At 33.2% G+C, this 27,618-nt stretch overlaps 1 protein-coding gene across 6 annotated transcripts; it reads left to right on the top strand.

Moving 5' to 3' along the window:
• Positions 1-448: 448 nt before the first annotated feature.
• Positions 449-27,463, top strand: LOC127738140 (uncharacterized). 6 transcript variants are annotated; one of them, XM_052249277.1, is made up of 7 exons: positions 456-586; positions 4,923-4,967; positions 10,349-10,866; positions 11,523-11,711; positions 15,297-15,800; positions 22,765-22,946; positions 24,503-27,463. In XM_052249277.1, exons 2-7 carry the CDS (start codon positions 4,954-4,956, stop codon positions 25,784-25,786), a joined length of 2,691 nt encoding a protein of 896 aa, XP_052105237.1. In that variant the 5' UTR covers positions 456-586; positions 4,923-4,953; the 3' UTR covers positions 25,787-27,463. The 6 variants fall into 6 exon arrangements, with proteins under 6 accessions (XP_052105240.1, XP_052105237.1, XP_052105236.1 ...); XM_052249276.1 differs by having other exon boundaries at positions 10,346-10,866; XM_052249278.1 differs by having other exon boundaries at positions 4,920-4,967.
• Positions 27,464-27,618: the final 155 nt, after the last annotated feature.

Below are 27,618 nucleotides of genomic sequence, written 5' to 3'. Positions count from 1 at the left end.
TTCAAAAGTGAAAAAAATAAGATCTGAAAAGAAGCTACCATACTTGAATATTTTTTATAGAATATAATATTTTCTTTGGAAGGTTCCAAGACAAAATGCAATGCTCATTGCTTCATAGCGCAATGATATACGATGTAATTAGTTAACTTGATTTCTAAATACGCAGGTTAAGTTACTTGAGATTGCTTACAGTAACTGCGGGCATTCTTTAGTATATTATTGTCTAGTTTGTATCTTTATTTTTGAGATTTTTTAAATGATATTCTAAAGTATTCTATTATTTGTATTCGTGGTTCTATATTTATGGTAAGTAATATTGATAAATATACCTTTGACAGCTGTTCCATTCCCTTTATAATATAGAAACTTGATTTTCCAAAACCTTATCTCCATATAATAGTTTATTTTTAGTCACAAAATTTTCCATGTGATATTTTAAACCTTCTTTCATGGTTTGTTACCAGTGACTACTTTTGATGTAAGATTACCTGTGACATTCGCCGTACTACGCATGATGTTGAACTACTGCCAAAGAAAAATGGACTAGAAGAAGTACTAGGAAAAGCGACTATATTCGGAATAATTGGTAAGTCATATTTAAAAATGTGATTGTTTTAGAATAAATTAGCATAATGATATTTGAATGATATTTGAATTATTGTTGAGTGTTAAAGAATGAAATTACAAAAGGACTTTTCAGTTAACTTACCGTATGGTAAAATGTTTCAGTTCAAAGAGTTGACCATTTGGGCACGTTACAGTTATGTGGCGATAACCCGCGTTATCGATTATGTTAGATGCAATTATATTATGAGTAGTAAAGGTAGTTACTAAATACCTCATCATTAATTCGTGTGTCTAAATGGTACAAGGACAAATCATAACTAATGGCTGAAAATCCACATAAGAATAAGGTAAACATATATTATTATTTTAGCCCTTTCGTATTGTTTTCCCATGGTGCACAGGAACGACTATAATTAGTTCCCGAAGGAGGATATCAGCAAAAATGTGCTCTAAAATGAAACAGCAATGTATCAGCTTTAAATATTTAAACTTATTGAATAAATTGGACGATTATATAACAAGTGTACGTTAACTTTCTTGTGAAAGAAAAGCCTTTATATCATCTAATTATTCATAAATATACTGATATTGAATTATTGTCTTCCCGGGGCCGTGTCAGCGAAGCTGTCTTAGGACTAGGACGTGTCTAAGGATGGTTTTAGGACAGGTCTTAGTCCTAAGTCAGGTTAAAGAAAGTCTCCTATTAAAGATAAGATATGTCTTAAATTTGGTCCTTAAGTTAGGATATATACAAAGGTGTTTTAAGATGGTCTTAGGATAGTCCTAAAAGTTACAATGTTCTAAGTCGAAATAAAAACAACAAATATGGCCTAAATCGAATATTAAAAATGCTAATCCAAAAAATAAACTTTGATACTGTTATTAGAATTAACTTTTATTTAAACAAAATATTCTTCAATATATGTTTTTTTTTCTAAAGTTTCAATTGTGTTACTTTATTTAAAATTTGAAGACAAATTTGATCCATACAATACTTCCAGATATCAACAAAGAGCGTTTATAGTATGCAATAGCTTTAGTTTTTGGAATAATAAGCATATAACAAGTACTTTGTCTGGTTGTTCTAGAACTAACCCGATGCACATATCTAAAAAAAAATTCTAAAGTTCTGAAATGGGCATTCATCGCAGATCTCCAAAAAGTATGTTTGAAATGTCTTATTATTACGCTCATTTAAAATAATTCGTGCTGCCCTTTTTTTGAAGTTCAAAAATTCTATCAATTTAAGCAACATTTTTTTTTTGTACCTGACCAAATGGTACAACAATTATTAGAATGGGGAAAACATTTGAATTTCGGCTTCAGAAAAAGTTGAACAACTTTTCTTACTAAGGCTGATTCAATACATGTAATGAAATCGAGTGGACCTAAGGACAACACTAGTTTATATAGCTTAAATTACAGCACGATAATAGCCTCTACCAAAGTTTTGTGGCAATTTAGTTAAGTTTTTGTTTGAAATTTATTTATCATTTTTGATAATACATAATAATGTATCTATTGATATTACGTTAAAACCACAGGTACCTGGGGACAGGACAATTTTTTGCCCTCCCCCTTTTTTCCAAAATTCGTTATTTTTTTGTTTTCTATTATATTCGCGAAAATAATTGAAAATAATAGAAAAAAAAATAACGGATATTGGAAAAAAGGGGCAAAATAAATTGTCATGTCCCCAGGTACCTATAGTTAAAACTTCATTTTGCGTGAATTCTTTTTCTTTTTTTCATAAAAGATTCAACATCCCGCCCTTTACATATATACTGAAATTCATTAAAATGTATTTCATTTAATTCTCTGCATATTTCTATTAATAAAATAAATGTGTTAGGATGGTCCTAGGACAATCATAGTTAGGACTGTCCTATGATAGCTTTGATTTACATCCTAAGACCTGTCTCAGACACGTCCTAAGACCATCCTAAATAATGTTCGAAGACATATCTTAGGACATATCTTTGGATACTTTCATTGACATGGCCCCTGTACACCAATTCGCCGATATTTTCCCGTATGCAGTGACCTTACCTCATGACCTTTCGTTAGCACTTCGGCCACCGCACAGCGCAAGTGCGAGGGGAAAACCGTGATGAAAGAATGTAAACAAACGTGTACTGGAAGGTAAATAATAATAACTGACTATGAAAGAACAAATCTAATACAACAAACCATTTAACAACTGTTTAAGAAAATTTTAAGTAAAAAATGGGAACGCATGGAAAATGCATATTAAAACAAATATAATTATTATTATAGCTCTTTCACTTCACTTATTTGTCACGAGCTCCACGTGCTTTGTGTGGATTGTTTTTCAATGTCACGATCCGATAATATGTTATAGATTCGTAATAATTATAAAAAAAAAACGTGCATACAGGACTTTGTTTAGTATATATGCATGCATTGGTTCAATAATTTCGATAACATTAAAATTTAAAGAAACTCGTTTTATATGACTTTATTGTCTTACATATATATATCATCCGTAGTTGAATTTGACAAACAATATATCAAAGTTTGACAGAACATACAAATCAACTTTTACGGGCCTTTTTATAAAACTCATCATCCAGCAGTTTTACTGTTCAATTTTTACCTCAATAAGTCATGTTGCGTCCCTTTTATTTTCTCCTTTCTCAAGATTTGCTAGTTTTTTTTACAATAAATTGAATTTTGTAATTTCTTGAAGTTTGTAAATAAGAATTATAAGTATCATTTTTGTGTCTGAATGTTCGAATAAGTACAGTTGTTATGTATTAGTAGCTTTTGAGGTATTTATTTTCTTGTTGAGTTTTTTAATAGACTAATTTCAAACCACATTGGAAGACTACCGAATGAATCTAGAAAATGTTAGGCAGTCCTGTTAAATTTGCTCACTCAGTGCCAAAAAAGTGTGCATTCAAGATTTGTTGGGAATTATGCATAATTTGTCAAGTTTCTGGCTATGAAAATTTGTCAAATGCAACGGAAAAGGGAAAACTACTCTTTTCGAGGGGTAGCAAGTCATTTCGTACCTTGGCCATTTCGTACCTTTGCCATTTTGTACCCAAAATTACCATTTCGTACCCCACATTTACCATTTCGTACCCCACTTTTACCATTTCGTACCCACTATAAAAACCATTTCGTACCATATGCGCCAAATTTATCTACCATTTCGTACCTCATGGACTAGATAAATGTTTACCATTCCGTATCATATATGTAGAAGTTCTAATTTTTTTAAGATATAAAACATTTGAGATGATTTTTTTTTTAAATATAACATAAATAAATTGCATCCAGCCATAGAAATTTTACAAAGACCCATGATTGGTTTGATTAAGCAGCACTTGCAAATCTTAATGGTTTTAATGTTTTTCTCACCGACATTTTGACGAAATCAATTCAACCAAAATAATTCCTTTAGAACGAATAAACTACTTTAGGTAGTGTTATAAATCCTATACAAGTAAACTCATTTGGAAATATTAGAATATGGAAAAGACCAATGTTCAACAGCGTGTACAATACACTCCATAGTGTTGCAATGAAATTGGTCCCAATGTTTTAAATCTGTAGACAAAAAAACATAAAAACAAGGCGTTTCGAGTCGACTGATCGTGCCAACAAAATTTTAATGGCCCAGAGCGCCAGTCCAATTACGAAATGGTATGATTAATCTCCATAGATAACTTCAACGAAGGAAAAGGATCTGTATCATTCCGCATGCATTGCTAACTACATTCTGAACTGAGAAAAGGAACTTGCTACTGATGTTTCAAATGATCCTGGGCATAATGTTGCCTTTCAAAGGTAATCAAAAAGTCTACACGATGATCTGTTTGTAAAAAGAAAGCATTAGGTTGTCGTATTTTCTAGATACGTATTGTTCCTTTTTTTGGGGGCTCCAGTAGAGTACTCCCCTTAGGTCACAATATCACGTTTGAAATTGCCTCAGGTAACCATATTACATGTAAGCAAATTGACCGGTTCGTCATTAACATTAAAACTGTTTTAAATGTCACAGGTCCTTTTGAAATGAAACATCAGATCACAAGGTTGATGGCAAAAAAACCCAAAGGTGGATTTGCTCATGTTGGAGTCACCTTTTTTTCCAGAAGAAATTGGTAGAAATTAAACAAAGGCTGAACTACAGCACAAACTAGAAAGACAGCATAGTATTTCTCTTGTACTGATTGATCTATTTACATTAACACTTTATACAATATCGTATACATGATGTTTACTTTTATGCATAAAGATTATTTTATGGTTCCATTTTCGTGACATCAAATAAGATGCTAAGATGGTGGTTTTAAGAATAGAGAACATATTTTTATATCTATTAGTAGATTCTACAGAACAGAGTGCACAATTGAGAAGATGGCAGAATCAAGGTAAGAATCTCGAAAAAAAAACATATTTTTGTCCAATTTGGAATGTTATCAAATAGTTCATACCAGTATATTATGTACCACTCCAGACCACTCCACTAAAATCCTACAAAAGGTGATACACAGATGACAAGCCTACAAATACTTATTTTTGACATTTCGTTCAGAATGCAAAGTTAATATATCAAATGCTACCTGTAAATTCTACTTTAATCCGTGTTTTTGGGAAATCTAAATTATATGGAATGCACTAGGAAAATTTTATAAACGGAGGCAACTCCAGAATATGCTGTGTATTTCTTTGTTACATTTGAGAGAATTTCCATCCATGAACAGGCAGTATGAAAAGAACTATAGCTACATACGTGTAACAGTAGGTCAAATAGCAACATTGAATATTGGCAGGCTTCACTCATGTGCATCACTTTTTTGTAATTGCTTCATCGTTATATGGAATAAATTCTTAATTGTAAATTTGTGAACACACATCAAAATTTGTATTATAGGGTTTATCAAATATGATTCAGTGTACACACAGTGTCACCGATTTTATGAAAGGGAAATTTTATAACACAATTATGTGCTGTGCTGTCTTCATAAAAAATAGTACAATCTTTAGAAGATGCAGTTTTACTTTATAGCCCTATTTTCAGTCTTTCGACACATTTTATGACACGTTAAATGAATCTGTAGATCCTTATTACACTTTTAGTTTTTCCCCAAGCCTTTGTAACATTTCAATTGCATGTGCTTATTAGGCCTTGTGATATGGATGTTCTTTAATGCTGATATAAAAATAAGAAGATGAGGTATGATTGCCAATGAGACAACTATCCACCAAAGTTCAAATAAAGTGGATGCAAGCAATTATAGGCAAACGTATGGCCTTCAACAATGAGAAAACTAACGGTATAATTCATAACAAAATAATTAACGAAAAATAAATATGACAGACATGAACCAACGACAACCACTGAACTACAGGCTCCTGACTTGGGACAGGCACATACAGAATGTGGCGGGGTTAAACATGTTTGTGAGCGCTCAACCCTCCCATAACCTGGGACAGTGGTGTAACAGCACAACATAAGAACAAACCATAAAAATCAGTTGAAAAAGGGTTAACTCCTCAGATCGATACAAAGCAGAAAAAAAATCAAACATAAACACAGACCGGACGTGGCAGGGTAGTTTTCCATCCCTCATCTCTAACAACAAAAAGGACACGAAGTACAGATCTGAGAGTACTGGCAGTTACTGACAGCTACTTCAAAGCCAATAACAACTAAAAAAAATCATGTATCAAAGAGTAAAATATCAATCAGTACACATCCAACATCCAATGGATTTAGTGTAAAGACTCTATTAACAGTCAGAGAAAAACATGACCTTGTGCAATGCCAAAATGACAAACGATCGACAGATTGTAGTACCGTTAAAGTGCATATGTATATAACAAAACAATTAGTACGATTTGAAATTTACTGATAACAAATCAATATTTATACCAATAAAAACAATATTCAAAGATCTAATTACTGTTACGGTGTTGAATTGGTAACCATTAAGAATAAGTTTATTTAAAGATCGATAAATTTTCCCGGATCTTATAAAAATTTCATGGCTCGGTAAACAACATCACCGTAAAATTAAGGATGTGCTATTCAGTCTGAAATAAGTTTTTTACAGGTACAGCCAAACTTGCAAACCAAATCTTTGTATCTTTGGAAGAATTTAGTAAAGGTTTTAAGTAATTTGTGGTAACGAAATCCCTGACTTAATAATTTACCAGTAATACATAGATCACGCTGATTGAAATCCAAACCGTCACTACAGACACGGGCATAACGAACGAGTTAGGATATATAAACACTGTAAGATGGTACCAGAGGAACACCACCGTCCAAAAAAAGGAAAATTAACAATAGAGAAAGAAAAATTATCCCTTTTGTTGTAAATTTTTATGTAGAGTCTCTTGTGTAAAACTGAAATATCTAAATCTAGGAAAGGACACTTATTGCTGTTAATATTTGATTTATTTAAAGTAAGTTGCTGTGGGTAAATTTCGGAAGTATATTTAGAGAATTCTTGATTATTTAACGAAAAAATATCATCACTATAACGGTCAGTGTTGTTGATTTTATCAATTAAATGGAATTTAGACGTGTCTTTATTGAGTTTGGCCATAATTTGTGATTCATAACAGTACAGGAACAAGGCTGTTATTAAAGGGGCACAATTGGTGCCCATAGGAGTACCTACAATCTGTCGATAAACTTTATTGCCGAAACGTACATAAATGTTGTCAAAGAGAAAATTTATGACTGTAATCATCTCGTCACACCTCCAGTAAGTATATCTAGCATATTTACCTTTCTCGTTTGAGAAAAAGGCTTTATATGAGTTGCAGCAAATACATTTGCAATTAGATTATCGAACGACCATTTAATTAATTAGGAAAACTTTTGTTTGATAAGATTGTGTGGAAGTGTAGTGTAAAGAGTGGAAAAGTCAAAACTGTCAACCGAATCAAAAGGATCATCAAAAGCACGCAATTTATCTAAAACATCCAAAGAATTTTTACACTAAAAAAATGGTTAATTCCACTATTTTCATACGTTTTATTACAAAAATTAACGATCAGTTTTTATGATAGTAGTTAAGGAACTCGTTAAAAGCACTGAAATTCTAGTAGTAGACCACTAACTAGAGGCCGAGATGAAACGATATTTTACGGGTTTTTTGTGTAGTTTAGGTAACCAATACATAGTTTGGACCTTCAAACGATTGTATAATTTAATTTTTAAGGACTTCTGTGTAGTGTTTACGTCATACCACCACCATATTGTTGGCTGCTTTGTCGGCCGGTACGAAAACACAACGCTTTGCGAGTACTTGAATTTTGTTTTTAATCCTAGAAATGGGCGTATTACTTAATATTCTTTTATTTATTTCTAAATTATTTTCGAAATGTGATAAGCGAAAGTCAATAATATTGAGACATTTATTCAAATAGGAATCAAGTGACTTTTTGTCAGATTTCTCCCGTTTACACCATTTTTTACAATAGGATGAAAGAGCATCTTTAATAACCTAACGACACTCTTCCAAATTTATTTTCGACGGTTGACTATATTTTTTTCCTTTATTCAGAACATGTATTCCGTGAATTCTTGTTTTTTGGGACTTTTTTTACTAGCTCATAGCAGTAGTTCAGCTCAGATTTTTCATTAGTAAATTCCTTTATACAGTTGTTATCTCAAATTATATTATTAGTCTTTGCACATACTGTAATTCAACTTTTTCTGCGACCTTCGCGAGTGCGAAAAGAACATCCTGATTATGTGAGGCTTGGATTATAATTCATATAAATATGTCAACACAGTTAGAAAATCGCAAAAACAAATATGTGCTGTACGCGAAAACAAGTTGATTTACAGTTGTTTTACAGTTTACAGTTACGAGATTAATCATAATATGTGTAGTAGTGAACTTGGCTATAGGTGGCCACAATAAATATATTAAGTTGCATGATTGTTTTTACCTGCGTCGACAACGGCGAAAGCAGGTATAGTAACCGCTTGACTCCGTCCGTCATCCCGACTTGTCCTTCAGTCCGTCCGTCCGTCGTCAACGCCTCGGACAAGATTCCAAAAACGCTTTCACCAATTTCCATAAATCGTTGGTGAACTGTTTATATCTATTGACGTAAGATCCATTTCGATTTTTACCGAGTTATAGGATTTTATTCATTAAAAATGGGTGATTTTCCAGTTTTTGGACAATAACTCAAAAACGATCAGAGCAGTTCTCATGAAACTTTGGTCACCTTTTTAGATGTAGTGAAATAAGCTTCCTTATATTTTTTTTTTATACAATTCTGATATGACATTTCACAGTTATGAAACTTTATTCGTTGAAAAATCGTCGTTTTGTGTCAATGGGCACCACTGTGTGTGTATGCTTTTTTAAGGGGATATTTGATCAGTGCTCACAGTAACTCTAATTGATCATATAAATTCATTTATAGCATAAAGCGAGCTAAAGGACTGACGGACGTTTCATGCGCTCATGGCGCAGCTATTTATTATATCTGTCCTGGGGTGGGGGGACTCTGTTGCCGAGTGGTATAAGTAGTCGTACTACTGCATCACTAGCTTGTGAGGTTGTGAGCTCGAATCCCGCTGTGTGATACGAGAAATATCTCTATCTGCAAGAAATAGATATATACAATATATGTACATTGTCGGAAAATATAAAATTTATTTGTATGAGCTTTAGAAACAGGACGAAAAGCGAGGCTCGCCGAGCTTTTCTCCTGTTTCGTAGCGAGTACAAATAAATTTTATATTTTCCGACATGTACATATATTGTTTTTATCCTGAAATTTACACCCAACACTTAAAACTTTAGTTGTTAAAATCTGAATCATTGTCTCTAATTTTTCAAAGAAATCGACATGGTTTAAGCGCGGTCCGCGAAGAGGACCCCAAAATGAACTGGAAAGCAAAAAGAAATATCCACATTACCGCTTGCTCAACATGGAAGCGGGATAACAGGAGACTTTATTTGTACAAGTACAAATAAAGCAAAAATTTATTTGTGTACCTGTTATTTGTACAATAGTTAGCTGATTGCAGGATAAAAAAGGCAACAACCATAAGAGAATACATGTTAAACAACACTCATTGTACGATGAAAATGTTCGTCAATTTATTCTCGGATGCAATGGAAGGAAATGATTTTGTATTTGGTCTGCATCTGATAATGTTCGGTTGTAGCGTGTAAGCCATTTTTACATCTGCCGTGCATCCACTTCCTGTTTACCGATAGTTTGAAAATTTTACAACACTCATTGTACAAGGAAAAGTGTTGTCAAAGTTTTCTTTGATTCAATGAATGGAAATGATCAGTTATGCTTCAGTATATAAACAATATATGTTACCTTAATCGATTGCATGCAGCGATACAGGTCCAGCGGCTCTTTTCACAAAAAATCTTAAGAGTAAAAATACTCGTAAGTCATACACATTTCAGTATAACTTACGATCAATTTCAATCGTAAGATATTTTGTGAAAAGAGTTGCAGACCTGTAGTTGTCTAGTTCACTCTGGAAGTAAATTTTCTTATAAACAGCTGTCAATACAAAGCCTTCAGTAAAGGATACTATATTCTCAAGTAAAATTTATGACCACATGAAATGTTTTAAATACCTAAACATCGAGTAACTTCCTGCTCCTATTCCAACATACAAACTTGTTTTCTCTTGTCCTGATTATACACATATTATAAACCACCGAATACAAACTTGAAACTAAACAATGAAACAGTATTGACGGATTTTAATGAAATTTATTGTGTAATATGATGTAAATTCCAGCAGATGTTTTTATGACGAAAGAGGAAACGAAATAGATGACCGACATAAACAGAACAGACACACCAGAGAAAATACATATTCTCGTGAAGACAGTCACCACGGAAGAGGCTATAGAAATCAGCGTGTACGACCAAGATATGATAGAGGAGGTTGGGATACATATGTATATCCTAGACACCCAAGAGGGAGAGGAGATTATTATACACATGATATGTATAGAAATGATTTCAATTATAGAGATTGTAGAAATCAACGGGGATATTATCATTATCGAAATCATAATTATACAAATTTTGACAGACGTACTGTATCAGGAAACTCTTGGGAAGATCAGCATAGACCAGAAAGAGAACGTGTCAGCACTGGGAACTGGGGAGGTTATCCGGATGAATTAGGCTGGGGAAACTATCCTAAAGAATATTCATGGGAAAAGAAGTCTTTTGACCGTAAAAGAAATAACAGTTCCTACCATGACCAGGCTGGACCAGCACAAGGTTTGACGCTACGAAATGGATGCAAAGGTATAACTTGGTGTTTAGAATATTTTATAAATAGTTAACCTAAAAAAAATGACTGTATCAAACATTTTTCCATACCAATGCAGGAGCGCTGGCTTTTGAGCTGGTGATATTTTCGGTCAGTCTCCCTTCAACAAATGAATTCTTGCATTAACAGATCATTGTCAGTTTAATTTGTTTCCATTCATCAATATATTTTGACCAGTTTTATTTTATAATTTAACTTGTTTACGTTTAGAAAATGTATAAAATAGTTTTAATTGTACGTTAAGCAACAGTATATCAAACAGTCTTATTAATTGTATATTTTCATATATTTCACATGCAAAAAGTGGTCAAAACATTTCAAAGCTAAAGTTGGTGTAAAGAATCAAATCACTGCAACTATCTTCCTTTGAGTACTTGCAACAAATACGAGACGTGAATGTGAAAAAATGTAGTTAGCCAATAAAAGTAGCTTTGTTATTTGTTTAGATTTTTGTTTGTTTGTTTCTTAGTTTATTTTTTGTTTATTTGTTGTTTTTTTTATGTTTTTTTTGCCAATCTATTTGTTCTAGAGTGTCAAATCCAATGTAGTCGTATTTAATTAAAATATCACGCTACTCATACACTGCGTCACACAACCAAAATGCACTAATAGCAAATATTAAACATTGCAGCTAAAAGTCAAGAAGAAAGCAAAGACACACACAAGGACACCATAACTGACAATATTGATACTAAAACCAATGCGATAAGTGAAGCTTCTGCACAAGTTTGTAAAACAATCCAAACAGCTAAGTGCGACAAAACCGATTCTGATGCTTCTCTCAAAACATGTAATCCTGATGAAAGTGTGCAAGAAACCGGTAGGTTCGTTGTTCCAAAGTATTTGTTAAGTAATGGGACGGTGTAATAAGGTGACTTTTTTGGTCCTTTTAATTCGAAAATCAAAATGTGTTTTAGATTTGTAAAATTACATCCTCCATCTCCCTTTTATTTTCATCTTCAGATGTTCACAAGACAATCTGTCAGATATGAATATTTTATTTTTATTTTGTCTTCTATATTTGCTTCAGGGCTGAAAGGTTATTGCTGCAAAATCCGTCAAATCAGCCTCCTTTTATAATATCTTGTCATGAATATTTAGATATGAGCCAAGACTTTACACAAAAATATATTTTGCTAAAAAAAATGTCATATACAAACATGAAATTGTTGGTGAAACATCTTTTGTGTAAGGTTTTAACTCATAACCTATCGTTCCAAAAACTATGTATGAAATGGTCTTTTTAGATCAAATACGTCAATTTCAACATGTTTATATCAAAGTGACATTACAAACGACTATTCTGAACTGAAGAGTCAAAATTAATCAATATCACCTTTTTAATTTGTAAGTAAATATTCCAATGATTTAAGAATTCCACTGTTTTTGACATTTCAGGGTTCAAATGATTGCTCCTATCGTACCTCCTCCTTACGTAAAAAATAACTTTGTCAAACGATTTTGATCCCGATGAACCGAGTTAAGTGATTTTTTGCTGATATTTTTCTTGTTCAAAGTCTTTACTTTTTCAGCAATCTTTTCGTAGAAAGGCCTTGGGTAATAACTAATCTTTCCAAAACCTATATTTTGATTGGCCTTTTTAAGTCAAATAAGCCAATTTCAACATGTTTTTGACCTCATAGTGACATCACAAATAACTCTTTTGAACTAAAGTGTCCAAATTATTTCACTCTATTCATTTTATTTGAATATATCGTTGCAATTTCAATAAATGACCATGCATAAGACAGGATGAAAATGAATATTCTGCAACACAAAATGCAAGAAACAATTGTGTACAAAGGTTTAAACTATTTGTATTAAGCTTGGTATTTCAGAAGGAAGACGACCTGTATATATGGCACGCAGGAACCACATTAATTAGACCATTATAGATTTACCATGTATGATTAATATCATCATCATGTATGCAGATACCTTATATTATAATAAGTTTCTGTCTGTCATATGTCCATTAAACTTGAACTCATTTTCATGACTGTTTGAAAAAATGTATAATTTTATTATCATGTGAAATTTCCAATTATTATGATTAACAGGATAACTATATTTGGTCTATGGGATCCTTGCAATGTCTGTATATCCGTCAGACAGGGTTCCTCTGACATCACCTCATTTCATGTATCAGTGATCAAGGTTAAATTTTCGTCCGTATATCAGGTACTATAATAAAAAGGTCAACTTTATTTGGTGAATGGAATGATTGTAAGATGTAAATGTCCTACTGGAAGGTGTCATCTGACCTTGAACTTTTTCATGATTCATAGGCCAATGTTCAGTTTTTTTTGGTTTGGTCTATTTCTCAGATACTATAAGCAATAAAGCCTCTATATTTGGTATTTTAAAAGACAAAGTAATATCTTATCTTTCTTTTGAATAAATTGTGATATGAGATCATTTGGTTTTTTTATATTTTGGATTTTATTTTCTGTAATCACGTTTAAATTTGATATTGCACCGTGCACGACGTTGCTGTTCAAAATCCTCTCACACTTACAGAAGACGATACATCAATATAACAGATGACGCTTTCTATATCAGCAAATTTTATACTTGTAACCGAGAACTTTTTCACGGTATTAATTAGAAATATTACTTGTACCCATGTTTTGTTATTATACCGATATTATAGAGGGAGTTAAGTGTATTTTTTTCTATAATGAGTGTGACTGCATCTTTATATAAATGTACAATATTTCATCCCACTGATCGAATTAAAGGGTTTTTAAGAACGGAACACTATACATTCATTCCCTAGACAGAGGGAGACATGAAGACTTAGATTAAAATGATTATATGGAAATGATTTTTCGTGGGTGAAAAAAAACTTTAAATCCGTCTAAATCAAGGCGATGAATAAATGTTTTATTTAACTACTAATTCTTTCTTTATTTCCTAAAAACAGAATATTTAGGTACCTATAATTTCTTGAAACTAAATGGCATAAATAGAACATCAATATATCCAAAGGAAGGAGGGGTTTACTATAGAACCTTATGGGATTTTATTTTTTTTAATTTTCAAATGATTATAACTTGAAAACAGTTAGTGATAGACACACTCTTTATAATTGAAAATATTCTAAATGATAAAGAACATTAAATAAAATAAAAGTTTAGTCCCAAGGGTTTACCCCCCCCCCCCCCCCTGCCATTTGAGAAAGTTTTAATATCTTGTAAGTGGTCAAGATTCCCACCCCTAAACCATATATATCCTGGTTTGTCACGATAAAGCACATCAAATGAAATACAGGGTAAGTCCCCAGGGGTCATCCCCACCCCCTGCCATTTGAGAAAGTTCTAATATCTTGTAAGTGGTCAAGATCCCCCCTAAACCATATATATTCTGGTTTGTCATGATAAAGCACATCAAATGAAATACATGGTTAGTCTCCAGGGGTCACCCCCACCCTCTGCCATTTGAGAAAGTTCTAATATCTTGTAAGTGGTCAAGATCCCCCCTAAACCATATATATTCTGGTTTGTCATGCCACGATGGTTTGAATGATATACAGAGTTAGTCCCCAAGGGTCATCCCGACCCCCTGCCATTTGAGAAAGTTCTAATATCTTGTAAATGGTCGAGATCCCCATCCCTAAACCATATATATTCCTATTCGTCATGTCCGGAACATTTGAATGATAAATATGGTCAGTCTCAAGGGGTTCCCCCCCACCCCCAATTTTTTAATATCTTGTAAATGGTCGAGATCCCCACCCCTAAACCATATATATTCCTGTTCGTCATGTCATGTCTCGAAGATTTAAATGATAAATACGGTCAGTCCCCAGGCGTCACTAATGCATATCACTTAACTGGACCAAACCAATTTTTACTGGACTTTGCCCAATGTCAGGCGACCCTGGGAATGTCGAATTATGGGAGCTTCGTTTGGGAGACTTCGTAACAGCATCTTGTTACAATCATTTGTTGGTAATACTTGAGACTTTTCATAATCCGCGAGTTAAGTCGCACAAGGTTGAAACGATGGTCTGAGGGGAAAATGGTGTTTTCTTCAATCAATATTTACATGCAGTGAAAAAAAACCAGCTTAATATGCATGTCCTCGATCTGGAACTTCGTCAGTAGTCCTTGTTTCTATTGCAATACTGTTTATCTGTTTATGGCAGATCGTTTTTTGTTATATTAATGGACAACTAATCTATGGACTCGTACGATATGGGACTTTACATACACTTAATGTTCAATATATTAATAATGTTTCATATGGTTTAAATTGACTGTAAACATTGTGAACGATGCTTTACTCGAACTGTTGCATGCCTAGTAGTTTGATATAAAATACTTGTGTACGGAAATGAAAAGTGCACAAATCATACGATCAACCATTTCCTTTAAAGTATTTGTCTATCTCTGTATTTTAGCAGTATTAGAGAAGCTGATGAGTACACTTGAAGTGTTTTCAAATTCTTCAGAGGAACTATCAAAATCTGATACTGCAGTAGAAGTAGATGTTGGAATGCTGATTAAGTTAAGATCAACGTCATCTTCTATTTCCTTAGCATGGAGTTTTCAAAAACAAAATATACCAGATTTGAGTTCATATGAAATAAAATACAGAGAATGCAACAATAAAAATTCAAAATGGATTTCTGCAGTTACAAACGATGAAACCTGTACATGGACCATACAAGATTTACTTGGAGGTACTGATTATGAATTCAAGATCAGACCTTTGAACGAAAATGGGGACGAAGGTCCATTCAGCCGCCCACCTGTGAAAATGTCTACATCGTTATCACTTGCAAGCCAACTGATTCTAGATGCAGAAAATATATCTGATGGATCACCTTCAGTATACAAACTGCCACTGAAAATACCAACAGAAGCAGCAAACTTTGCAGTTAAAACAAGAAAATGCATCCTTGGTATGTAATTCAATGTCAATTAATACTTTACAAACACGTACACACCTACACAGACACACACTAGCATACTTTTATTTTGTTATGACCGTTAAATGATTTTAGATACAAATAAAACAACAGTTCAAATTGAACATTTTCTAACCATTGCACTAATGTTACTAAATTCTAAAAAAAATGTATGAAAGCAACAAAAAAAATCAGATTGATTGTTGGTTGCGTAACGTCCAGTGGCAAATATTTCATGCATTTTCAAGACGAATGAAAATAAGAAGATGTGGTATGATTGCAAATGAGGCAACTTTATTTCTTAAAAACGTTTGGACATTTGGAACTTTTAGAACACTCCTAAAAAAATACAACAAGAAGTGCCGTGGCCTGAATTCAAGTGAAATTATTTACGTATAAAGGTACGTTTGAATAAAACTGTATTTCCAATAACCAGTATTCATTTTCTAAACGGCACACGTTCTTCTTCAAAGAACCCTTTAATTTATATGCCCCCGCCGTAGCGGAGGGGGCATTAAGTTTTACCCTTGTCCGTCCGTACGTACGTGCGTACGTCCCAAAGTTGGTTTTTTCGTTCTCTAACTTTAGTTTGCCTCAACCAAATGTTATGAAACTTATACACAATGCTTATTACCACAAAATACAGATCAAGTTTGAATTTTGGTGGTGTCACTTTTACTGTTCTAGAGTTATGCCCTTTACAAATGGAATAAAATGCTTCGCTGAGCGCAGCTGGATACGACCGCAGAGGTCCAACCCTGAACAGTTGGGGCAAAAATGGACACAATATTCGCGCTTGATAGAGGTCTGAATTTGGATTGTAATTAAATATTTGACACATAATAGGTTTCTGACACAGAATAACTGTAGTCAAAGAACTTATAATTGTTTATATGATTTGAATTTATATTCAATTTTGAGCTTTTGTGCAATACACTATGCTGTTGCATATTTACCCCCCCCCCCCCCCATCCCCCCTTTTTTTTTGCAAAAAAAAATATATTTGAAGAAATTTTCTTTATAATTTCTGAAATCTAAAATGAGAAAAGATTATCCCACCCCCACTTTTCCCCCCAAAAAAATGCTTTCCCTCAAGATATGGTCAGTATCTCAATTCAAATTTCCAATGGAGTTTGCAACCATAATTACCAATTTAAATACATCATAAAAGTCTTAAAATAGAAAGTGACATACATAATCATGGCTAAAATTAATATTCCTTTAATAGTAACTTCTAAAAATAAACTGACAGCTAATCACCTCAAGACAATACAACATTTCTTTATACATAATTTAAAAGAAGTGTAAGGGAGGTAAATCCAAACATACACAACATTGTACTTTAAATGTGTTTGGATTACCTCCCTTACACTGCTTTTAAATTGTCCATTAACCAGGAAACCCTCGTTTTTCCCCCTTTTTTGCCCCTAATTCATAAACAGTTTGAGCCATAACCCCTCAAAGCCAATCCTAACCATCACTTTGTGGTATGGGAACTTGTGGTATAATTTCAGAGAGATTCATACACCGTTCCACAAGTTATTGTCTTGAAACTAGAAAAATGCTTATTTGAGCCCCTTTTTGGCCCCTAAATCCTAAACTGTTAGGACTAAAACCCCCAAAATCAATCCCAACCTTCCTTTTGTGGTTATAAACCTTGTGTTTAAATTTCATAGATTTCTATTTACATTTACTGAAGTTAATGTCCGGAAACCAAATGTCTTCGGACGACGACGACGACGTGATACCAATATAGGACCGCAAATTTTTTTGCGGTCATATAAAAATTACTTTAACAATGACATCATTGATATTTTAAGAAAAAAAAATGAAAAATTTAGCAATTTTTCCATTTGTAAAGGGGCATAACTCTTGAACAGTAAAAGTGACGCCACCAAAATTCAAACTTGATCTGTGTATTGTGGTAATAAGCATTGTGTATAAGTTTCATAAAATTTGGTTGAGGCAAACTTAAGTTAGAGAACGGAAATGAAATATTTAGCAATTTTTCCATTTATAAAGGGGCATAACTCAAGAACGATAAAAGTGGCGCCACCAAACCTCAAACTTGATCGTAGTTTTGTGGTAATAGGCATTGTGTAAAGTTTGATAACATTTGGTTGAGGCAAATTAAAGTTAGAGAACGGAAACCAACTTTGTGACATACGTACGTACGGACAAGGGTAAAACTTTATACCCCCTCCGCTACGGCGGGGGCATAAAAAGTATTCATTTTTAAGAGTACCAGTTATGGAACTGGTCAAGGAAAGACAACTCAGGAAATTTCTTTTCCCTTACATAAATATAAAAGATAGCAGTCACTTTCTCTGAGAAGCATATTATATCTACTGCATAACATCTCATCTAACTAAAATCAAATAAATCACTCACACCCCTATTGTACCCTCCCATGCTAATAAGACCACAAACAGTACCTGGTGTTTCTGCTGAATGTCCTTGTAGCAAACCAAGCATGTTTGCACAGGCTTTACTTATTGAAGCCATTTTTGCTATAATGGGCAAATTATGGATGACAAAGCTCACTTCGTTCTTCTGAATCATAGCAAGGTTTTTAGCATGTCCTAACAGTCCAAATCCTGTGACATCTGTGGCTCCATGAGCATTGTATTTATGCACCTGTGGAAATATAAAATGTTTCAAAATAAAACATGAAATATAGTCCTTGATGAAGATATGACTAACAATTCTTTACAATCATAATATTTTTCATATAAATTTAGATTTTTCTGGGAGTTTTGGATGCTGGTTATTACTTACATTGCTCAAACGCATTACATTTGGATGCATTATCATAGTACAACCATTGGTCTTGTTTAGAATACTTTAGTTCCAAATAGTCCGAATTCATTTTACACACAAAAGTCATGTGGTAACATCAGACATCTATGCAGTATTGGGATCAATACAACACTGTCTGCATGAAAACATCAATATATGGTAACAGTACGGTCTTCAACAGGGAGCCTTGGCTCACACCGAACAGTAAGCTATAAAGGGCCCCAAAAATTACTAGTGTAAAACCATTCAAACGGGAAAACCAACGGTCTAATCTATATAAAAAACGAGAAACGAGAAACACTTATGAACCACATCAACAAACGACAACTACTGAACATCAGATTCCTGACTTAGGACAGGTTCAAACAAATGCAGCGGGTTTAAACGTTTTAATGGTACCAAACCTTCACCCTTTTTCTGAAACAATAGTGTAACATCACAACATAGAAAGACACACTATAAAATATCAACTGAAATAGCTTAACTCAATCAAAGGACATATTAACACCATTGAACATACACAGAACAAATAAATTTGACCTATGATACAATGTAAATACAAAATAAATAAACTAAGGGAAGAATAATAAAAGTAACATGTTATATCGGTATGAAATGTTAAACAATAAAAGAAAAACAATATGCTCGAACAAAAATATCAGCCATTTGCAATAACTTTAAACACAGGTAAATGAAAATAATTTAGTTGTTAGGTATACGTGTACAGTTCCAATAGAGAAAGGAAATATTTTTACAAAATAAATAATTTTGATGTTCATAGTACGAAGTGAAACTTTATAGTAATACCAAACACTTATCAAAGCTGGTATATAGACCAGATGCCTAGCCATACTAAACATAGCTCTTTGGTATGCTTTCCTTACATCATCATCTGATACAACCAGTTAAATCCTGTTCCATCTCTCTGGTTGGTCTAACTATTGATAAGCATTCACAGCTACTTGTGTTCATAAAGGTTTTGTTAATACCAACACATCACCAACTACAGCATTATCTGGCCTGATGATTTTAAATTAAGAAAATGTTAAATATTCTTAGATAATATTTCATCAATTAAGACATGTGTGAAAATTTAATACATATACTTTCACAGTCAAAATATATCTGCAAGGTTTTTATCAAAAGACAATTTAATAAATTGCTTCGCTGAGCGCAGCTGGATACGACCGCAGATGTCCAACACTGAAAAGTTGGGGCCAAAATGGACACAATATTCACGCTTGATACAGGTCTGAATTTGGATTGTAATTAAATTTTTGACACATAATAGGTTTCTAACACAGAATAACTGTAGTCAAAGAACTTCAAATTGGTTATATGATTTGAATTTATATTCAATTTTTGGTTTTGTGCAATACACTATGATGTTGCGAATTGACCCCCCCCCCCCCCTTTCCAAAAAAATTATTTTACCCCGGTTTTTTGCTTTTGTGCAATACACTATGCTATTGAATATTAACACCCAAAAAAGATATTTGAAGAAATTTTCTTTTAATTTCTGAAATCTGAAATGAGAAAAATTATCCCCCCCCCCTCCAATTTTTTTCACCTCCCCCCTTTCCCTTATTCCAAAAAAAATTCTTTCCCTCAAGATATGGTCAGTTTCAAATTTCTAATGGAGTTTGCAACCATAATTACCCATTTAAATACATCATAAAAGTCTTAAAATATAAAATGACATACATAATCATGGCTAAAATTAATATTAATTAATAGTAACTGCTAAAAATAAATTGAAAGCTAATCACCTCAAGACAATCATCATTTCTTAATACATAATTTACAAGCAGTGTAAAGGAGGTAATCAAACATTGTTCTTTAAAATTGCTTTGGATTACCTCCCTTACACTACTTTTGAATTGTCCCAATTGTCCTTTAACCAGAAAAACCCTTGTTTTTTTCCCTTTTTTTGCCCATAATTCCTAAATGGTTTGAGCCATAACCACCGAAAGTCAATCCTTACCATCCCTTAGTAGTATGGAAACTTGTATAATTTCAGAGAGATTCACACATCTTAACACAAGTTATTGTCTGGAAACTACAAAAATGCTTATTTGGGCCCCTTTTTTGGCCCCTATTTCTTAAACAGTTGGGACCATAACCCCCAAAATCAATCCCAACCTTCCTTTAGTGGTTATAAACCTTGTGGTAAAATTTTATTGATTTCTATTTACTTATAGTAAAATTATTATCCGGAAATCATCTGTCTTCGGACGACGCTGACGACGACGACGACAACGTGATACCAATATACGACCAAAACATTTTTTGCGGTCGTATATAAACTGCTGAATTTTTGGTTTCCGTTCTCTTACTTTAGTTTGCCTCAACCATATGTTATGAAACTTATACACAATACTTATTACCACAAAACTCAGATCAAGTACAATTTGGGTAGCGTCACTTTACCTTTCTTCAGTTATGTCCCTTTATAACTTTATATGATATGCAAGCGGGGGCATCATCTGTGTCCCATGGACATATTCCCCATTTATTTCTTCTCATCTTCTATGATATTACCATTCATGATATATTTACTAAATGATGATCACAAAATGAATCCTAAAGTAATAGTTCCTTTTGTTCGTAATAAGAATGAAGCTTAATTACAAGTCATTAGTAATATATCCGACTTGTTCCCGGACAGTCGTTTTTTTTTAATTCTTAGATTACTCAGCTCATTTTCAGATTTTCAGCAGTTCACTTCATAGCGTTAATTAATACTCCTTTTGTATACCTAAAATTCATGTCTGCGTCCGTCTATTTCAAGCAAATAATGTTGGTATTTCGTCATGTTAAAAAAACGCATACAAATTTTAATTTAACACACACTTTACTTTAAAGACGTTTGAATACTTTCCAAAACACTCAATAGTCGTTATCAGCATCTTATCTATAAATGTAATGATTCCTTTTAAAACATACTATTTGATAATATTTCGTATCCTACCTGCTGTCGTAATCCGTTAACAAAACTAGAACATTGAAAACTTAAGAATGTTATGGTGAACGTTTCACATCTTTCAACAGAACGGGCTACAGGCGACGTGTCATAGGCTAATTAAGTCAGTTTTTATAATGGTTCTTTTCCGATGCGCATATTTGCTGGTCTCTCATAAATACTACTGTTTTCAAGTTAAGTTATGTGGAGATTTCATGAAAACTGTTAGTGTTTATGATTTGTTCATGAGCAGCAGTATTCCACCAACGTAGAGTCTTCGTTGACCAATTGGTCTAAGTAGTCCATCTACTGTATCACTAGCCTGTCAACAGTGATGTTGTGAGTTCGAACCAAACACGGGGCAGGTGCCGTCGACCCCAATCTTACTTGACTATGATTGCCAGTTTTCTTGCCGACGATAGGTGGTTCTCTCCTGGCAGTCCGGCTTCCTACACCAATAAAAACTGACCGCTACTATAGATGGCGTCACTTTTACCGTGCATGAGTTATGCCCCTTTGTAAACATAACAATTGCTGAATTTTTCGTTTCAGTTGCCACAACCAAATGTTATGTAACTTATACACAATGCTTATTACCTTGAGTTATGTCCCTTTATAAATGATAAGATTGCTAAATCTGTCGTTTCCGTTCTCTAACTTTAGTTTGGCTCAACCAAATGTTATGGAACTTATACACAATGCTTACAATTACAAAACGGTCTTAACTACGTGAATCCTGCATCTGTATGTGGAAGTTGACTGATGCATATTTACAAGCGGGGTATCTGTGGCCCATAGACACATTCTCTATTTATATATGAGTTAATTTCATTGAAATCATATTGAAAGATATTTTTTCATATTTGTGATTTTTTTATGGTAAATTTTACCCCCAAGTTATAAAAAAAATCAAATTTAGTCACTATGAATCAATTTTGAACATCATATCTTATCTCTGGCATAAAAAAAAACTTTTTTTAAAAGGAGGAGCTATGTTAAGATAGAATCGCATCTTTAAAAATCCGAATGTTCTATATAATAGCTTTTGGTCAAAATGTTTTGGTCAATCACATTGTAATGTCATAAATTTCCAACACATACTCTTTTTAGATTTAGATAAAAAAAAAAAGTTTTGTGTGCGACTCTTGATCAAAAAATATATATTAATCCTCATGTTCTTTAATTTGTATATTTAAGGACAAAGAACGGCCAGTTTCAGTCAAGAGAAAACAATATTACTTGTCGGAGCTACAGGATCTGGTAAAACGACTCTTATCAATGCTATGGTGAATTACATCACAAATGTTGCATGGGATGATACATTTAGATTCACTATTATTGATTTGACAGACGATGAAAAAATGAAAGAAGACAAACAGGTATTTACTGAAGATAGCTGCCGTTCTTAACTAAAAAAAGGTGAAAATATCAAGCCTGGGCAATAAAAACTATGATTCGAAGACAAACCTCATTATATTTCTTTAAAGTTAATGCCATTCACGATGAGTATTTTTACAACCGTAGTGGTTGTAAAAGTACTCTATTTATCTGCTAATGGACGTTGCGTCATCAAGAGTAACAACAACAATATTACACAATCGTATGATAGCATGAAATATCATTGGTGTGATTATTTTTTCTGTAGATGTACTGCTCCTAATATATCAATGATACCAAAGATGTCTTCAAGCTTCAAGCAGGTTTAAAAAAACTTTTTAGAATATTGAGTTTTCAATGCCCTCCAACCTCTTATTAAATTAAGCCTTCAAACTGTTTTGATTCGAGCGTCACTATTGGATCTTATGTAAACAAAAGTCTGACGCGACAAATTATGAGCCTGATATATAAACTCATCATAGAATACAGAGTAAAATTTTGTACACAGTACGAGTTTCGTCTACATAAGAATCATCAATGGCACTCGACGGAAAAAAGTTAAAAAGGACAGTTAGAGTACGAAAAAGAAGAACATATATGACCCAAATTTCCGAAAGAGTTTACCAAATACAGCAAATGTAGCTTATTCCTGGAGTAAGCAATCGTTAGTATTTCGAAAAATTCCAAGTTTTGTAAACAGTTCATTTATAGTAATGACCCTATCAATGATAATTCATGTCAACCAATAAGTGCTGACTACTGGGCAGGTGATAACCTCGGGGTGGAAACCGTGGCATCTTTGAAGAGTGCGTACGTTAAAATAATTCATATAAATTCAGCCAAAAAAAGAGATGTAAAGTAGTTATTACTATCCAATGTAATTTGATAACAATGCCTATCAAACTGTACGCCTTCTCGCATACTAGTACTATCACCTTAATATTTAGAAATATTGTATTTTGAACCAGAATCTTATATTACTTGCAATTGAAAGCGAATCATTTGTTGTTATGAGCTATTAATTTTTAATTACAACTGTTTTTGGCATATGCATGATTTAAATGATAAATTTTGTTTCATAATTTTTCTTCTTGGGCATATCTGATCAATATTAGTCACGAGACATGTGTTGTTCACACGAACATCATATCATAGTGTTGTTTATGACACTATATGCATTGGTGGTGGTGGACTTTCAATCCACTAGGGTATCAATCGTTCATTAACCAGTCCTTTTAAATCTATGTAATTTATTTAAAACCAATTTTGCAGCTCCCTCAGGCAGGTTTGGATGTTCTTTTTATGCCCTTTTGATGTTTATGCTCAAAGTTTAATAGATTTTGCTATTTAAACATTTGGTGGCGTGCAAACCTGGTGAACGTTAATCTATTAACACATGTTGTGTGTATATAAATCATATCATACAATTTATTTCTAACTTCGCGCATGTTTAAAAATCGATTTTTTTTAGAAAAAGTTCTCCATGTTTCCATTAGAGCCTACGCCCAGTCCTTCATACCACCATTATTGTTCTGCTAACTGTCAACATCTTTTACAGGAACAGTCTCAAACAGAATGGATTTCATGCTATACTGTTCATCAAATGAATGGAAGCAATATCAACTACAGTATCAATATTATTGACACCCCTGGATTTGGTGATACTCGTGGAATTACAAGAGACAAAGCAATTGTCGACCAAATGCGAACTTTTTTCACCACCCCGGGAGAATTGGGAATATCTGTCATTGATGCAGTGTGTTTTGTCACTCAAGCACCACTGGCACGATTAACCCCACCACAAAAATATATCTTTCACTCCATTCTTTCGATTTTTGGTCAAGATATTGCTAGCAATATCTTTGTTCTTGTTACATTCGCCGATGGTAAAGCACCCCCAGTTCTTGCTGCGTTAGAAGCTGCTAATGTACCGTATAACAAATACTTTATGTTTAACAACTCTGCCTTGTTTTCAAATCCTCAAAATGACAAAGAAGCTATCTTTGGAAAACTATTTTGGAAAATGGGACAAGAGAACTTGCGCGTTTTCTTCGAGGAATTACTTATGGCGGATTCAAGAAGTTTGCAACTCACAGCGGAAGTTTTGGATACTAGACAAAGACTTGAAGCAACCGTACAAGGCTTAAAATTACGACTTGATGAAGGATTGAATAAATTAAACACTATTCGTCAAGAAGAAGAAATATTGGAAAAACACAAAACTGATATTGAAAATAATAGAAATTTCACTTACACTGTGGATGAGATCCGAATGGAGAAAGAATCTTTGCCTCCGAGGCAATATGTGACCAACTGTTTAACATGCAATAGTACATGTCATTTTCCATGTCATGTCCGTGATGATGAAAAGAAACATAAATGCAGCGTTATGTATGACAATTACTGCACTGTGTGTTCCAACCGGTGCCATTGGAAAATGCATGTAAATAATGATTTTCGCATCATTTCATATAGTGTTCAAGTTGAAAAAACGTATGAAAATCTAAAGGAAAAGTATAAACTTGCAAAAGAACAAGAAAAAAAGCAGAGGTCAACATTAGATAGAGTTAAATGCGCATTCTCATTTCTCAGCAAATCGGTTATGGTCATAATCAATGACGTTCGTATTCATATCAATAAACTTAGCAAGATCGCGTTGCGACAGGACCCATTAAGCGACGTGGAGTATATTGATATACTGATCGAGAACGAAAAAACTGAGAGGAAGAATGGTTGGCAAAATAGATGTAAACTGTTTTGTAAATTTCGAGATGAAGCTGAGCTTATTGCTAAAACATCAGATCAAAATTTCATGCCGTTTGGAGAAAACTTAAATCCTTGATCATAACATGATGAGCCTTCTGAAGACGATATGCGCGTCTGGCGTACAAAATTAATTTCGGTATATATGATGAGTTTACTTGACATAGATAATATACCTATAAAATTTATTAATCTTCACGGTATAAAATCATTCTATAAATAATGTGTCAAAGATGAATGATGTGTTCATAAGTACTAGGTTCATAGTTGAGACAGGCCTATGAATATATTGTGGCAGGGTTGAACTATTGTATTGAGATCTCAACCCTCCCCCTTTTTCTAGCTTACCTGACCTAAAAGGCCAAGTGAGCTTTTCTCATCACTTGGCGTTCGTCGTTGTTGTCTGTCGTCACTATTAACTTTTAAAAAACCTTCTCCTCTGAAACTACTGGGCCAAGTTTAACCAAACTCACAATCATCATAGGGTATCTAGATTAAGAAATGTATATAGAATGGTCGACATGGCGAAAAATAGAACATAAGGGTAAAATGCAAGCTGTGCCTATTATTATTACAACCACTATAAACTGGAGACAATCCGACAGGGGTATAATGTTTTGAATGTTGAGTTCTACCTATTGTTTATTAAAGTCAAAACTTTCAGACGACTTCTTATAGGAGTAATTGTCCTTAAATGATGATTTTTTTTTCATTTTATGCCTATTATCTTAAAAATTATAATATATAGACAGAAACTTTAAATAGCATAAATGATTAACAAGACAAGATCTACAAATCATTTAACATGGCCGAAATCTTCAGTCGACTCCTTATCAGAGTTATTGCCCTTTAATGACGATTTTTATCATTTTTTGCTATATTGCCTAACATCTTAAAAACAGTATTAGATAGAAAGAAACTTTTAATCGGAAAAAAGGATCAGCAAGACAAGATCTACAAAAAAGTCAACATGACCGAAAATGTTAGTCGACTCCTTTTTGAAGTAACTGCCTTTTAATGACGATTTGTCCCATTTTTGTCCATTATCTTGAAAACTGTAATAGATGGATAGAAACTTTAGATAGCACAAATGATCAGCAAGAAAAGGTTCACATAGAAGCCAAATTATCGAATTCTTCAGTCGACTCGTTATTGGAGTTCTTGCACTTTAATGATAATTTTTATTATTTTTTTTTGCATTTTTTGTCTTTTTATCTTGACAACTATAATAGATAAATAGAAACTTTAAAATGAAAAATTATCAGCAGTATAAGATCTACAAATATGTCAACAGGACTGAAATTTCGGTCATAGGATAAGAAACAGTTTTATAATAGTATGCAATAATTTTTACCAGATATTACTTCATGTCAACCTACACCCTTACATATCGGTTCCTGTAATTTTTCATACAAACAATGTCATAACAATACAGCCACGATCTTTTGCAATGCCTATTATACAAACTGTAGACAATTTCAGTGCAAGAAAACAAAATAAAAATGTTTCTATTGCTTTCAAACTATAAATTTAGTGAATTGAATTTATCTCAAAATATACCAGAATTAAACTTGTTTGACATAATGTTAAAAAAAATATTATATCAATTGATATTTCCGAGTTTCTGAGATAATCTCTTCTACGTGTACTACTGCTCTAGTTTTTTGCTGTATATGTTTATCGAAATATTCAATCTGTCCAAATCTTATGTTCTGTGACTCTCTGTCAAGTTAATTTTAAAAATGATCTAAGTGCATCTTTTGATTGTTTGATTTCATTTATATTGTTTCCATTTCACAATTAGAATTCAGACACTGTTGGGTTTTATTTGACCGTTTAATAAAAAATTGAACCTATGGTATTCAATGCACAGATGTAGCTCTGTCCACATATTGAAAAGAAATCTATTCA

This window comes from Mytilus californianus, unplaced genomic scaffold (assembly GCF_021869535.1).
Source record: "Mytilus californianus isolate M0D057914Y unplaced genomic scaffold, xbMytCali1.0.p SCAF_4, whole genome shotgun sequence".
Taxonomy (NCBI): Eukaryota; Metazoa; Mollusca; class Bivalvia; order Mytilida; family Mytilidae; genus Mytilus; species Mytilus californianus.
Note: the sequence above shows the minus strand (reverse complement) of the source record. Positions and strands in the feature narration are given on the sequence as shown.